Source organism: Haemorhous mexicanus, chromosome 2, assembly GCF_027477595.1.
Source record: "Haemorhous mexicanus isolate bHaeMex1 chromosome 2, bHaeMex1.pri, whole genome shotgun sequence".
NCBI classification, from domain to species: Eukaryota; Metazoa; Chordata; class Aves; order Passeriformes; family Fringillidae; genus Haemorhous; species Haemorhous mexicanus.
The window spans coordinates 120,704,063-120,719,997 of NC_082342.1; the positions used below are offsets into that span (position 1 = coordinate 120,704,063).

At 46.2% G+C, this 15,935-nt stretch overlaps 1 protein-coding gene across 3 annotated transcripts in view; it reads right to left on the reverse strand.

The window, feature by feature from the left end:
- RUNX1 (RUNX family transcription factor 1) overlaps positions 1 to 15,935 on the reverse strand; it is a 95,272-nt gene that overhangs the window by 56,664 nt on the left and 22,673 nt on the right. For all 3 annotated transcript variants that reach the window (XR_009485528.1, XM_059840154.1, XM_059840153.1), the window contains exon 3: positions 9,839 to 9,943. Coding sequence is in view for 2 of the 3 variants with exons in the window: in XM_059840154.1 (XP_059696137.1) it covers positions 9,839 to 9,943 (105 nt within the window). In the remaining variant the exon portion in view is untranslated. The remainder of the gene's footprint in view (positions 1 to 9,838; positions 9,944 to 15,935) is intronic.

Here is a 15,935-nt window from a genome sequence, read left to right on the forward strand (position 1 = left end):
CATATATTTGCCTGATAATTTCAAAATCATAACAATTTGGAGAGAGAGGGTTTACATTTTCCATTTCAAGGGTGGCTCCTGCCTTCCTTAGCAGACACCTGGTTTTTCAAACCCAGACACTGAGCAGGAAAAGCCTGGGGTGCGGACATTTGTCACCTGTGCAGTGACTCCAAACAGGGCAATGGTTGTACAAACAGCAGAGGAATTGCTCAGACAGGAACATTTCATCACCAGTGTCTCGAGGCAGTGAAAGGTCCCCATCACTCACTCTCAGCCAGGGCTCAACAAGGCACCTGCACCTACAAGGTCAGGTCCTGTGCTCGGTGTTTATATAAACCAGGGCAATTTGGCAACACCAAATTCAATTTACTCCCTGCAGGTGCTGACTGCTCACACTTTGACCACGTGGAGCTTTGCTCCTGCCCAAGAAAAGAGCATAACTGGGGCTACACACTCCCTTGAACTTCAGACCTTCGCTTTTAGCAGTGCCTGCTGTTGCCACATAATAGTTGAAAATATCTGCTTTTCCATAGAAATGAGTTTGGCTATTTTAATCTGTTGGTTCCTCCTCCGCTGGACGAACGCTCCACTGTGAACTCATAAATTTCACGTGGTTCTGCCTGGGCTTTATTTTAACTTCTGGAACCCTTTTTATTTTATTGCTTGCCTGATTTTCTCTGCAGCTGCAGGGAGATATAGTGAGCTACTGTGGAGCACTCTGAAAGCAGGGCCTCTGAGAAGTTTCCAAAGTGGATACAAGCAGGTTATTCTTTGCCTTGTTTTCCTTGGCTCGGCCCGAGCTGCTCAGGGTGAGTCAAACTGGATTAACTTTCAAGAGGGAAGTGGTGTGGTCAACCCAAACTGTTTGTGGTGAGATTGGGAAGATACGTGGGGCAGGTAATGAGGAACAGCCCGTGGTGCTGGTTGGAGGGAGGAATCAGGCAAACAGAATCCTTGATAATTAAATCAACACTGTCCCATAAATGTTTGGGGTTTTTTTCCTCTCTCCTCAGCTTTATGTGCTGAGAGTAGTGACACAGCCTGGCTTTTGTGGACTGGTCAGCCCCAGAAGGTGGATGTGGGGCTTGATGGACTCGAGCTCCAAACTCAAAGGAAGAATAAAGGAACAAAGGTCAGGCACTATTAGAAAAATAAAAAAAAATGTCTCCATGTTTTGTTTATGACTGGGGAAATTCTTTCTGCTGCCTCCTCCCATTTTTACATGTTGTTCCTAATCTGTGCCATGATTAAGGAAGGCAGGGAAGATGTTCCTATCCTTCTGCCTCTTTAGGATGTGTTTAAGTGATTCATGAGGACGTTGTGTCCTTGTAGGACAGACGACTCCTGCCCTGATGATTCCAAGCAGAGCTGAGATGGCCTCTCATGGAATCATGGAATGGTTTGGGTTGGAAGGGACCTTAAAGATCCCTGCCATGGGCAGGGACACCATCCACTATCCCACATTATCCAGTCTGTTGTTGGACACTTCCAGGGATCTATTCAGCTTCTATTCCAGAGCCTCCCCACCCTCCCAGAGAACAATTCCTTCCCAATATCCCATCCATCCCTGCCCTCCTGCAGCTTAAAGCCGTTCCCTGTCTCCTGTCTTGTGAAAAATCCCTCTACAGCTCTCCTGGAGCCCCTTTAGGCACTGGAAGAACACAATTCTCTCCCAGGCATTCTGTCCCTCTTGCTTTGCACCCTCACACGGCACAGACACAGGATCAGCCTGACTGAGATTTCTCATGGACACTGAGAGAAAATTCATTTCCTCACTGCAATTCCACAGAATTCCCAGAATCCCAGAATGACCAGGTTGGAAGAGACCTTCAAGACCATGGAGTCCAGCCCCACCCCAACAGCCCAACTGAGCCCTGGCACCCAGTGCCACCTCCAGGCTTTGTCAAACACACCCAGGGATGGGGACTCCACCACCTCCCCGGGCAGCCATGCCGGTATTCCCAAAGAGCAGGAGCACAAATGGAGATGCAGAGCCAAAGTAAAGCCTTTTTTCCATTCTTCACCACCATGAAACAAAAGCCTGTGGTGTTTTGTGTGGGGCTGCAAGGAGGGAATGCTCCAGCTGATAATCCAGGGCAGGCAGAGCTGGGAGGAACTGCAGTGCAGGTGGATTTTTGCCAGTTTTTAGCTTGCTCCATATATATTACTATGTTCCAAAACCCCAAACTCTGAGTTTCCCACCCTGGGATATCACACACTTCTATCCAAACCCCACCCCCACAATCCCAGTTCTGTCATTCCCTTCTGGAAGCTTCTCCAGGCCCTCAGGTCACTGCAGTGTTCTCTGGGGGTCAGTGCCTGGCAGCACAGAAAGTCTGGAATTCTCAGCAGCCAGAACTCCGACAGATTTTCACTCTTTGCATTTGTATTTCAAGAAGAAATTGGGGGCTGTTCACTGAAAATGCCACGTACCTTCCTCCAGCCTTTCCCTTACACAGGTGGTGTTTTGGGGAGCCTGTAAATCAGGAATCTCCTCAAAAACTGAGGCTTTAAAAAAGATCCTGCACTGCTAAAATCTTTTTTAGCAAACAGAAGTGTCTGAGCTCTCCATGAGGGGTGAAAACTTCCCTTCTCCCAGCTCCTTGAGGAGCCGAGGAAGGAGGGAAGGAAAACTCTGGAGGAAAACTTCTCATCTGCCAGTCCCGAGGGACTGATGCTCCAACAGCCCAGCTTTGCCAGCAAATCTCCTTCTGGGAAGGGGAAAGGCAAAATAACTCCCTAAACCCCACAACAGGCACCACTCCACAAAATAACTCCCTACGACCCACAACAGGCACCTCATCCAACTCCAGACCCATCCTTTCCCAGCCTCTGCTTCAAATCTTTTTTTCCCTCACATTTTCCTATTCCTGTGGAAATTATGTTCTCTTCCCCAAAGATCTTCTTCCTGTTCACTGCTTTTAACAGCTACAAAACCTTTGTAGAGAGAGCAGTAGGCAAGAGAAAGTCAGGCCTAGTGGGGCATGTTCAGAAAGAATCTACATTCAGCTGATTCTGGCTTTGTCACAGTTCAGAGCACTTCCCCTGCTCTCAGCAGAGAGACGTCAAGGAGGGTCACCAAAATTATTAGACTGAAAATCATGTAAGGAGGGTCATCAAAATTATTAGACTGAAAATCATGTTAATTCAAGAGGGGTGAAAAAAAGCTGTGTGGGATGAAGTGGCCAAGAAAAGGGGTTGAAATAATTTCTACAGGACTGGGTGAGACTTGGCTTCCTTCCTAACCCACAGTGCAGCAGCTCTGGATTCCCGTGTCCCTGATTTCTCAAGGAAGGAGCTTGGCCTGTCAGCACTTCTGTATTTCATTTAAAAAAACCCAAAATAATTTGGGAAGCAATTCTATAGGATCTACTGCACTCCCAGAAAAGCAATATTGTCACCAGGTTTCCTGCTCCACATATTTGACCATTTCATTGAACTAAATAAATTACAAATTCCCTGCCTCACATCACCCAATCCCAACCCTCCAGCCTCAGCAGAGAGACTGATAAAGGCCAGGGAAGAGAATCCCATCCCATATGGAAAAGGAGTGTCTGCACCATGAATCCTCAGGGATGGGAGTGTTGAAGACCTACTGAGGTCCAACTTCTTGATAGGACATAAAGGATCCTCACCATCACTGCTCTGTGCCAGGAATTCCTATGGACTGAACAATCCTTTGCATTGCCAACCAGTTGAATTCCATAAATACATAAAGGGGCTGCAAAAATGCTGGAGAGGAATTTTCACCAGGGCATGGAGTGACAGGAATATGGGGAATGGCTTTAAAGTGTCAGAGGGCAGGGCTAGATGGGATATAAGGAAGAAAAGCTGAGGAAAAGGCTTAGGCTTAGAAAAGTTTAGGCTGGAAGAGTGCCATGAAATAATCATGTTTCAGTTTTATCTCCAGACAAAAGGCCTTGAAACCAAGAATTCCTGTCTTTCCTTCATGAGATCCTTTATCTGTTAGAATTCAGAGATTCGTAAGCTTTGTTTGAAATTAAAAAAAAAATAAAAAATGGAAGTGTGTACTGGAAAAGAGGTGACTTTGCTTTCATACAGAATTTATATCGTGAAATGGTTTGGGGTGGGAGGGACATCAAAGATCAGCCAGGTCCATGGCAGGGACACCTTCATCTACCCCAGGGTGCTCCAAACCCAATCCAGCCTGGCCTTGGGCACTGCCAGGGATCCAGGGACAGCCCCAGCTGCTCTGGGAATTCCATCCCAGGGAACAATTCCTCATTGCCAAGATCCCACCCAGCCCTGCCCTCTGGCACTGGGAGCCATTCCCTGGGTGCTGTCCCTGCATCCCCTGGGAATTGTCTCTCTCCAGCTTTCCTGGGGCTCCTCCAGGCCCTGCAAGGCCACCCTGAGCTCAGCCCAAAGCTTCTCCTGTGCAGGTGAGCAATGCCAGCTGTGCCAGCCTTTCCTCCCAGCAGAGCTGCTCCAGCCCTCTGCCCATCCTGGAGCCTCCTCTGGGCTCTCTGCAGCAGCTCCAGCTCCTCCAGGGCTGGGACCTCCTTTGTGTCTTTTCTCCTAAGTAACTCTCAGCCCCTGTAACTCCAGGATTTGAATTATTCCACTAAAATTTAATCCTCATCAACCACTGAAATTTAAATGTTGGGTATATTCCAATAATGAAATGATTCATTTTTTATGGTTTCTAAGTTGTTATTTGGGTCCAATTCAGCCTCAGCTTCCAAAATGAGGCACTTGCAGCAGAAAATGAGCAAGAAATAAAGGCATTATTATTATTTCAGCCCACTGAAATAATGAAAAGTTTTTTTGGAGAAGAGTTTGGCTTCTGTTAATATTATATTAGAAAAAGGTTCTGGGGGTTTCCCTAAAAATGACCTCAGGTAGGACAAGATTTTCTTCAGAACCAGCAGCTTTTTAGGCTCCTTCTCAACTCCTGCTCAGCAATATATTCTCTCTTTCCCCACCCCTCAGCATCCCACTCTTGGATATATTTTTTTCCCCAAAAATATTTGGGAAAATTACATATCCAACAGGGAATAATCACATTTAATGCCCATCTTAACTTCAGGCTAAACCCATGCAGCCTTTTCCTTTCACATCACTTTCAGGCACTTGGGCCATGAGTGAATTTGTCAGAACTTTGTAGGTTAAAACAATTCAATGAGGAAAAGCAGAAAAAAGCAGTCAAAAGAATAAAAAAACCCCTAATTTTTCAGCAGATGTACACAGCAGGTCAAATGGCCTAAGGGAAATATTTAATTTAGGACTCAGACTATTTCTACCAAGTTTCCTAACCAAAAGTATTTTCATCAGGAGCACTACTCTTGATCTGGTTTCTGCTAATGATTTTCCCCATGGACCTTGCTCATAAAAACAGAAATTGCTTTATGAATCATAGAATCAGAGAAGAAAATGATGGGTTAGGTCATCCTGCCCTTCTCCCTGACAGTGCAGCAGGATTTCTTTTCAGAAAAAATAAAAACCATTCTGAAAATGAGCATTTATTCAGAAGTGGGGAAGAAAAATGCTCAGTTCAAAAGAGGTTTTTAAAATCCATAATGAGAGCAGGGGAGGAAGAGCCAGGTTTTTAAGTACCTTGGCTCTCTTTATGAGCTGTGACAATTTGAGAAGTTTTCTCTGGGTAGGCACAGACAGGAATCCAGTGGGACAAAAAGGAAAATGTGGAATTCCCACAAATGGGAATTTATCACAATTTGGAGGGCAAATTTAGACGTGCTGCTGGCCAAAGAGCTGGACATCCCAGCAAGCATGGATGATGGGATCCATGGATGATGGCCACATCCATTGTGAAGAGCAAAGGTGGCCCTGGGACAGTGTTATTGTCACCTCTTGTCACCTCCACACATCCCAGAGAGCCCCAAAGCCACCGAGTCCCAGAAAGGCTGGAAGAGCCCCTCGGGATCACCTTCAGCCCCCCCAGCAGCACCCCAAACCCTGTCCCCAAGGCCACATCCAGACTGCTCTGGGACAATTCCAGGGACTCCAAACCTCCCTGGGCAGCTCAGCCCAAGGCCTGACCACTCTGTGAAGGAAAAATTGTTCCTAATCCTTAATCTGAACTTCCCCTGGCCCCTTGCACTTATTGGAATCCAGGCTGTCTGAGAACCATCAAAACCAGGAAGGAAATAGATCAAAAATGGTTGTTGGAGTTGGTTTTAGGAAATTAATCAAAAACGGTTCTTGGAGATGGTTTTGGAGCTCAGCAGGTTTGTCTAGAGCTCTGGAGGACAGCAGGATCCCATTTTGATGCCATTGCTGCCCAGATCTCTGGTGAACCGGGAGAAAACATCTCGGCCTGTTTGGAATTCCTTCAGGCCAAGTGACAGAGTCAGCCATGGATCTGGGGGAATGTTCCCAAATATCAGTTCCTGAAAGGAAAACCAGCCAGCAGGTTTTGTCTTGATTCCCATCCCAATCCAAGAAGGCTGAAATCCTTCTAAATCCCTTCCGTGCACAGCAGGCCTGGTTTGACAGGGCTCACCACAGACCCAGGCCAATCCCTGACTCCATCAAAGGAATTTAGGGAAAAAACATCCCAGTGGTTGTGGCTGTGATTCGGAAATCCTGGTAAGGAGTCAAATTTGAGGGCTTTGAAATGAAAGGAGAAAAACAGGATCATTGGAAAAGCTTGGAGAGCTGGGGGTGTTGGGGCTGTGGGGGGAGAAGGCTCCAGGGAGAGCTCAGAGCTTCTGAAAGGAAAGGAGAAGGACTCTGTGTGCAGGCAGAGAGTGACAGGGAAAGGGGAATGGCTGTACAGAGATGGCAGGCTTGGATGGGATCTTGGGAAGGAATTCTTCCCTCGGGGGGTGGTGAGGCTTGGGAGAGGTGTCCCAGAGCAGCTGGGGCTGCCCCTGGATCCCTGGAAATGCCAAGGCCAGGTTGGACACTGGGGCTGGAGCAGCCTGGCACAGTGGGAGGTGTCCCTGCCATGGCAGGGGTGGCACTGGGTGATCCTTAAAATCCCTCCCAACCCAAACCAGTCTGGGATTCTCTGGCTGCTTTCCTGTTTAAACCTGTCATTTCTTCTCCCCTCAAGCCCTTATCTCATCCTGTGCCCAATCCTCACACCAGGCAAACCTCTGCCATGGCTGTTCTGGTTTTGGCACCTCCCACTCATGGCCTGGTGCATTGTCCTGTGAACTTGGAAAAATCCCTTGGAGACCTGGATTTTGCCTCAGTCCCTCTTCCTTTTGCAGTGCCAGGACCCAGGGAATGGCTCCCAGTGCCAGAGGGCAGGGCTGGGTGGGATCTTGGGAATGAGGAATTCTTCCCTGGCAGGGTGAGCAGGGCTGGGATGGAATTCCATCCCTGGATCCCTGGCAGTGCCCAAGGCCAGGTTGGACACTGGGGCTGGAACAGCCTGGCACAGTGGGAGGTGTCCCTGCCATGGCAGGGGTGGAGCTGGATGAGCTTTAATCCCTTCCACCCCAAACCATTCCATGATCCCACAATCCCTTCGTGCTGTGTCATGAATGACTCAGCAATAAAAAAGCTGTGAATTCCTGCTGGGGGGAGCCCAAGCTTTCCTCATGAGATGCCTCAAACCTCACTGTGCATCCAATTTGCCTAAAACAAGAGCTGTGAATTCCAGGGAAGCCTTTGCATGCATTTGGGTCGGGCAGATCCCAGCGCTGCTTCCGTGTGGATCCTGTCTCCACTTCCTCCTTAAAATGCAGAATCTCATTAAATATTAACTCTTCTACCAACTGAAGAATTGATTTCCAACAGCAGGTTTGCCTGCAGGAGGATTTTGTTTCAAGCTGATGCATATTCAAAGAACTAAAGTTTATTCATTGTCTGCAAACCGTGAGCATGCCCAGGTAATTGCATATGCAAATCTGGGATTTGCATACGCAAATATCTGTTTTCTGTACGCAGCTGCCTGGTTCACTGAGGATATTTTTTCAGGGGCAACTCAACCACAATTTAAATAAAAAAACTCAAACAACAAACCAAAGAAATAAAAATAAATAAATAAGAAGCCTTACTCTGAATATTTGTATTTGTTTTAAGGCCTGTCCTCAAATCCAAAAAATAACTCAGATTTTTCCACTAAAAACATGGATCATGATGCAACTCAGGTAAATGAAGGCTCCAGAAGAAAACCTGAGTTTTCTAAGCTATTTTAGCTGAAGGATGAAACATTTCTTTCCTGGTTAAGCAGCCCCAAGCTGTGAGTCTCATTCCCTGGAGGGTGTTTGAGTCCTGCTGCTCTGCTCTCCCGGGATAATTCCACTTAAGCAACATCCAGAACTTCTGCCAAGAGTGTGGGAGGGGTGCAAGAAACTCATCCCAAACCTCAATTTACATTTTGATAACAATATGCAAATGCTCTGTTGGGGTGATGACTGAGGCCAAGATTGCCTCTGATGAGCAGAGGGCTGGAGCAGCTCTGCTGGGAGGAAAGGCTGGCACAGCTGGCATTGCTCACCTGCACAGGAGAAGCTTTGGGCTGAGCTCAGGGTGGCCTTGCAGGGCCTGGAGGAGCCCCAGGAAAGCTGGAGAGAGACAATTCCCAGGGGATGCAGGGACAGCACCCAGGGAATGGCTCCCAGTGCCATGGGGCAGGGCAGATGGGATCTTGTCAATGAGGAATTGTTCCCTGGCAGGGTGGGCAGGGCTGGGATGGAATTCCATCCCTGGATCCCTGGCAGTGCCCAAGGCCAGGCTGGACACTGGAGCTGGAGCAGCCTGGGACAGTGGGAGGTGTCTGGGCTGGAATGAAATGATCTTTAAGATCCCTTCCACCCCAAACCATTCCCTGGTTCTGTGATGTCTCCTTGCACATCTGCTCCACCCTCACTCCATTTCACCCAGACAGAACTGGAGTTCTGCTGCCCTCAGCACCTGAACACAAAACCCCTGTGTGCAGGGCTCGGGCATTCCCTGGGAACATCAAATCCTTCAGCTCCTCCTTGTGCTTCAGTCTTTTAAAAAAAAAGAGAAAGAAAGAGAGAAAGAGAGAAAGAGAGAAAGAGAGAAAGAGAGAAAGAGAGAAAGAGAGAGAGAGAGAGAGAGAGAGAGAGAAAGAAAGAAAGAAAGAAAGAAAGAAAGAAAGAAAGAAAGAAAGAAAGAAAGAGAAAGAAAGAAAGAAGGAAAGAAGGAAGGGAGGGAGGAAGGGAAAAGAAAAAAGAATAGAAAAGAGAAAAGAAAAGAGAAAAGAGACAAAAAGAGAAAAGAAAAGAGAAAAGAGAAGAGAAGAGAAGAGAAGAGAAGAGAAGAGAAAAGAAAAGAAAAGAAAAGAAAAGAAAAGAAAAGAAAAGAAAAGAAAAGAAAAGAAAAGAAAAGAAAAGAAAAGAAAAGAAAAGAAAAGAAAAGAAAAGAAAAGAAAAGAAAAGAAAAGAAAAGAAAAGAAAAGAAAAGAAAAGAAAAGAAAAGAAAGAAGGATTTGCTGTCTGTGCAAATCAATGGTTTCACCCAAGCTGTCCCCCAGCTGAGGCTCAGGGAACTCCAGGAAGCAGCAAACCATGACATTTATTCCTGTTTGAAGGGTTTGATCAATGCCATATTGGTTTGCAATGCTTTAAAATGCCCTTAACATTTGAAAAGCAAGAAATGATGTGCCAGGTACTGCTGCCCACCTTTTCCCAGCATCCCTTCAGTCAGCTCTTGGGACTGGGCCAAGCCAGGCCTGGCTGGGAGTTTCAGAAATGCAAGTCACTGGATCAGCTGGACACCAGTGAGACAGAGCACTTCAGGAAGGCAGGATAAAAACCACTTTAAAGCTTCAAACATTCCCATTTCTCCACATGCTGCTGGATTTGGTGTGGATGGGGATGAGCCCCTCCATGAAATCAGTTTATCCCTCTGGGAATTCTCTCTTGAGCTCACTTACTTCGGGGTTCCCGAGGTCCATCCACTGTGATCTTGATGGCTCTGTGGTACGTGGCTACTTGGGGAGGGTTTGTGAAGACTGTGATAGTCAGAGTGAAGCTTTTCCCTGCAACAGGAAAAGAGAAAATGTTGGTGAGCAAAAAAAATTCAATGGAAATAGGCCTAAAAATAAGGCCAAATTTCAATAGAAATGTAAAAATGAAATAGCTGTATAAATAAGGCCAAATTTCAATAGAAATGTGAAAATGAAATAGCTGTATAAATCAGGCCAAATTTCAATAGAAATGTGAAAATGAAAATGAAATAGCTGTATAAATAAGGCCAAATTTCAACAGAAATTTCAATAGGAATGTGAAAATGAAATAGAAATAGCTCTATTAAAAAGGCTGCATTTCAATAGACATTTCAATAGAAAGGTAAATAGAGTGCTAAATAGAACATTTATAGTCTGTTTATATAGATATTTTAAATATTTAAAAATATTCATATATTTTATAAATACAAATGTAAAAATAAAATAGAAATAGCTCTATAAATAAGGCTAATTTTAAAGAGAAATTTCAATAGAAATGTAATAGAAATTTAAAAATTAAATCCTTGAGTGTTGAGAAAAGCAAACTCCTCATTTCTGGTAGAGCTTGAACACCCTGCAAGGCACTGAAAGGTTTTATGGGGTGTAGAATGCTGGTGCTGGATTCATTCCCTCTGTGGCAACTGCTCAAAGCTTTCGGGGAAACAAAATTAATTTATATTTAAATCATCTACCACTCTGTTTGTAAAAAAAAAAACTGCCCTAAGAGTCAGGGTTTATCTGATATTCCTGACTCTGGTGTGTTACCTGGGCTTTCTAAAGGGAGTTGGTTCAGGGAGGTTGGGAAATCGTGGCTGGATTTTCCAAAACTGCCCCGGGAATCTGGGCAGCAGCACTTGCTCAAACCCCAGAGAAGTGGGTGCTCAGATCCCCCAGGCAGGCTGTAAAACCCCACACTCAGCTGAGGCCAGCAGGAGATCAATTCCATCTCTGAAAATCAGCTGCTACTACAATGCCACGAATGAAAGGGAATGGAAAAAATAAAAAATAAAAATCCCTCCTGCTCATCCACAGAGAATGAAAACATGTTATGAAGCCACAGCAGAGGACAAGGCTCAGTTTCTCTATTATTTAGCAATAAAACTGTGAAGGCTTTTTCCAAGTTGTTCTGTGCACAGCATGGCTTATGTTTTGAGAAAAGTTCTGCTACCCTGTTGGAGCCCTGGCTGCTGAGAATTCCAGACTTTCTGTGCTGCCAGGCACTGACCCCCAGAGAACACTGCAGTGACCTGAGGGCCTGGAGAAGCTTCCAGAATGGAATAACAGAACTGGGATTGTGGGTGTGGAGTTTGGATAGAAGTGTGTGATATCCCAGGGTGGGAAACTCAGAGTTGAAGGGTTTAGAATGCAGTCAGAGATAGAAAGCAAGGTGGAGGTTTTGGGGTGGAGGCTGCTCCTTCTCCTTCTCCTCCTCCTTCTCCTCCTCCTCCTCCTTCTCCATGGGTTTGGGTGGTTTTGTGTCATTGGATAAAAAAGTCCCCATTGAGGGCACGGGTGGTTGGGTGTTGGGTTAAAAGGGAAAATAATTGAGGTGTCATTTCTCAATTGGACAGTTTATCCTTCAAAGGCCTTGGAGAGAGAGATGGGGCTCCATTTTTAGTGTGTTGCAGTGAAGTGCTGCAGAGCTCAGGGTTTGTGAGACTGTGACAGAGACAAGAACTGATAAACATCTGAGTCCAACAAGAAATTCCCTCTCACACATTTCATCCCAAAAAAGAAGATAAAACTCAGCACTAGGCCTGCATTTACTCCTGGCATTTGTGAAAGAGCAGAAATAACATTCTGCACCTTTAGAAGACCTCAGCTGATGGTGTTGGCCTTGGCAGCAGTAAAACATTGCCTGGCAGCAGCTGCAGCGTGGCTCCCTCAGTGCAGGGACTCAGGGCTGGCAGGGATCTCTGGGATCAGCCAGAGGCTCTGGGGACACCACCCCCAGAGGGGAACCTGGAACTGCTGAGAGGAAATTGAGATTCTTCCTCCCTCACCCTCATTTCACCACCTGGCTCCAGCCCCAGTGAGGAGTTTCTTCCCTTCCACACAATGTTATTGTTTGCTTCAGTTAGGTCTATAAATAGGACAAATTTCAATAGAAATGTAAAAATTAAATAGAAATAGCTCTATAAACAAGGCCAAATTTCAATAGAAATTTCAAAAGAAATGTAAAAAATAAAATAGAAATAGCTCTATAAATAAGGCCAAATTTCAATAGAATTCTCAACAGAAATATAAAATTAAATAGAAGTTGCTCTATCAATAAGGCTAAATTTCAATAGAAATGTAAAATGAAATAGAAACAGCTCTATTAAAAAGGCTGTATTACAAAAGACATTTCAATAGAAAGGTAAAGAGAAAGGTAAAGAGAATGTTAAATAGAAATGTAAAAATGAAATAGAAATGGTTCTATAAATAAGGCCGAATTTCAACAGAAATTTCAATAGAAATGTAAAAATTAGATAGAAATTGCTCTATAAATAAGGCCAAATTTCAATAGAAATTTCAACAGAATATTAAATAGAAATGTAAAATGGACAGGGATCTTCCTCCTTTCCAAAATATAATTCCCTGTACCACTAAATACAACACCTAGACCACAAAAACAGAGAGAGAATTTTAAAATATACTTTATTTACTGGACTAATCTGCAGTATTCCCATCTGACTTCCAGTTTAGGATTTGACACCTGCTGCTCTGCTAGAACACATCATCAATTAATTTCATCAGAAGGTTCTGGAGAAGTTTCTAGATAGAAAAAAAATGCAGGAGATCCCCAACAACAATAGTGAAATGCAGTAAAATGTGGCCATAATTCCAGTCTCTAAAACCAGAATAAAGAAAAAGAGGAAGAAATCCACAAGGGTCATCCAGTCCAGCACTCAACTGAATGGCCTGGACAGGGATTTTCCTCCTTTCCAAAATATAATTCCCTGTAACACTAAATACAACACCTGGACCATTGAAACAAAGAGAGAATTTAAAAATATACTTTATTAACTGGACTAGTCTGCAGTATTTCCACCTTGCTTCCAATTTGGTTTTGTTTTTTTTTTTTTGTCAAGTGCTTTGCTAGAAAACGGAATTCATTTCTTTAGAAGGCTCTGGAGAGGTTTCTATATAGAAAATAAATGCAGGAAAAACCCCAACAGCAATGGAGCCAAATGTGGCCATAATTCCACTCTACAAGCCCAGAATAAAGGAGAAGATGGAGCAGATTTTGGTTTTTTTTAAAGGTTTTTTTCCAAAACAGGCTCGACTGAGCCCGTGTGGGGCTGTGCCATGGGCTGGCAGAGCAGGAGGACACTTGTGTCACTCCTTGTGCTCATGAACCACATCCTGGTTAACCACAGCCCCCAGAACCACAAACCTGGGTCACTGCTGCTCACCAACAATTCCACCTGGCTTTTATTCCCTGCTCCTTCTGTCCCCTTTCCATCCAGCTTCATTACGTGGTTTTAATACTCCTGAATTATTCATTGTTTATGGGGTCGGTTAACGAGGGTTGGATTGGAGGGATTGGGAGTTAAATGTGGGGTTTGTGGGTATTCCTGGTTTGGGATGACAGCAGGGCCATAAACATCTCCTGGGTTTTATGTGTTATGATACAGATTTTATATCCAACAGCACTTGTGTAATACACCCAGGGTGTCTGCACAGACAGACTGCCCAAAACTGAGTCAGGCACAGAGGACCTGACCTCGCTGGTGACTGGAAAAAGGGACCAAAAACCCCCAAAAGTCATCCTGAAACTCTGGCCTTGTTTGGGTGCCTCCAAAAGTCACACTGAAAGCGTCACAGCAGTGACAGCAAACCAGCACCATGAGCTAACATCAAAATCTGAGAGCCCCTGGGTTCAGCATTCCCATAAATTGATAGAAAACCACCCAGCAATCAGCTCAGGGTCGTGTGGATGGAAGCCAATCATTCTGGGCTCATCCTGGGACACGTTGATGAGGATGAAAGGAGTTTTGGGGTGCAAGAGCCACTCCAGACCCCGTTTCTCTCTAGAACTATCCCTGGTGTCTCCTGATCCAGGCACCTGATGAGCACAAGGATGAAATTCTCCAGAGGTGGGACAGGGTTTGCCTTTGGAAACCCTTCCCACAGACCCTTCCCAAGGCCTCAAAGGTGTGAGGGCACAGCCCAGGATTCACTGCTCCCATCAGCTCTTCCCTCCCAACCAGGGCAGGAAAAATCTCTTGGGAATGTTTGTTATTGCAAGAGGTGTAAGGTCAGAGCCCTTCCAGAAAAAGCAGTGGGAACAGGAGCAGTCCTGGCTGGAACACAAGGCTGAGGTTGGAAATGTCACCTGGACACTCTCTTGGGGGGGTTGGTAGAGACTGGACTTCAAAAGTGCCTTCAAGTGTCGTGGATTTGGCAGCTGAAGCCATGGAATCCCAGGATCTCTGGGGCTGGCAAAGCCCTCCCAGCCCATGGAGTGCCAGCTGTGCCCCATGGCCACTCAGTGCCACCTCCAGGGGACACCTGCAGGGATGGGGACTCCACCACCTCAGATGGATTCTGAGTTGTCCCCACATTTATAGAGTTGCTCAGGAGGTCCCTCAAGTCTGGGCAAAACGGAGAGAACTTCAGAGGAGAACAAAGCACGAAGTTCAAGAGGGAACGGCCTCAGGCTGGGCCAGGGCAGGCTCAGCTTGGCCAGCAGCAGGAATTTGCCCATGGAAAGGGTGCTCAGGCCTTGGCAGGGGCTGCCCAGGGAGCTCTGCAGTGCCCATCCCTGCAGGTGTCCCCTGGAGGTGGCACTGAGTGCTCTGGGCTGGGCACAAGGTGGCCATGGGGCACAGCTGGCACTCCCTGGGCTGGGAGGGCCTTGCCAGCCCCAGGGATTCCATGGAAAGGGAAGGGGACATTTCACAGAATCACTGGGTTGGAAGAGACCTTCAAGATCATCAAGTCCAACCCATACCCCAACACTTCAGCTCAACCCTGGCACCCAGTGCCACATCCAGGCTTTGTTAGACTCACCCATCTCAAGTGAGGGAAACCCATCCCTGGGTGTTTGTGCCAGGCTCTTGTGCCCAGGGTGGTCTCCAGCATCCACCTCCCCCAGCCCTGGCCAGCAGGAGCTGCAGATGGATGTGGCCAGGAGCATGGATCACCCCAGCTGGGCATCTGGAGGTGCCCAAAGAGCACCTGGAGGTGGCACTGAGTGCTCTGAGCTGGGGACAAGGTGGCCATGGGGCACAGCTGGCACTCCATGGGCTGGGAGGACTTTGCCAGCCTCAGGGATCCTGGGATTCTCTGATATTGTCCCTTCAACCCAGGCTGTTCCATGATTCCATGATCAACCATCCAAGATCAAAGCCTCTGCCTGTGCCCTGGAAATCCAGGAATTTGGAGCCCCATTCCAGGCCCATCCCCCTCCAGCAGGATCCCAGTGGTCTCCAGGACCTCCCTGCAGAGCTCTAGAGGGAGCAAGAGGCTCATGAGCTGCTGCCCTGGGAATGTCTGGGAGGAACCACGGGGGAGGACATGAATCCAGGGTGACACCACGGTCACATGAAGCTCCTGTGTCCTGCCTGAGTCATCCCTGAGTGCTGTCACCATCAGCTGGGGCTGCAGGGGGGAGGAACGCTTCTAATAAAAGTGGCTGCATGGGCAGAAGGAAAAGGGAGTGAGAAGGGTTGGGAAAAGAGACAGAATCTCTAATTAATCTCTAATTAATCTCTAATTAATCTCTAATCTGCAGATATACTGCAGATTAGTCCAGTAAATTAAATCTATTTTAAAATTCTCTCTCAGTTTTAGTGGTCTGGGTGTTGTATTTAGTGGTACAGGGAATTATATTTTGGAAAGGAGGAAGATCCCTGTCCAGGTCCCAGATCCCTGTCCTTGAACCTCTCTATTTTTAATTTCTGTTTGCTTCATTGTGATCCTTTGAAAAAGCCACTGAATCCATGGATAAAGGGTCATCCCAGTGGGAACAGAAAAAACAGGAGTGAAACTTTTAGAAATTTGGCTGTGGAGGAGGGAGAAAAAGGCAAAGAGATGA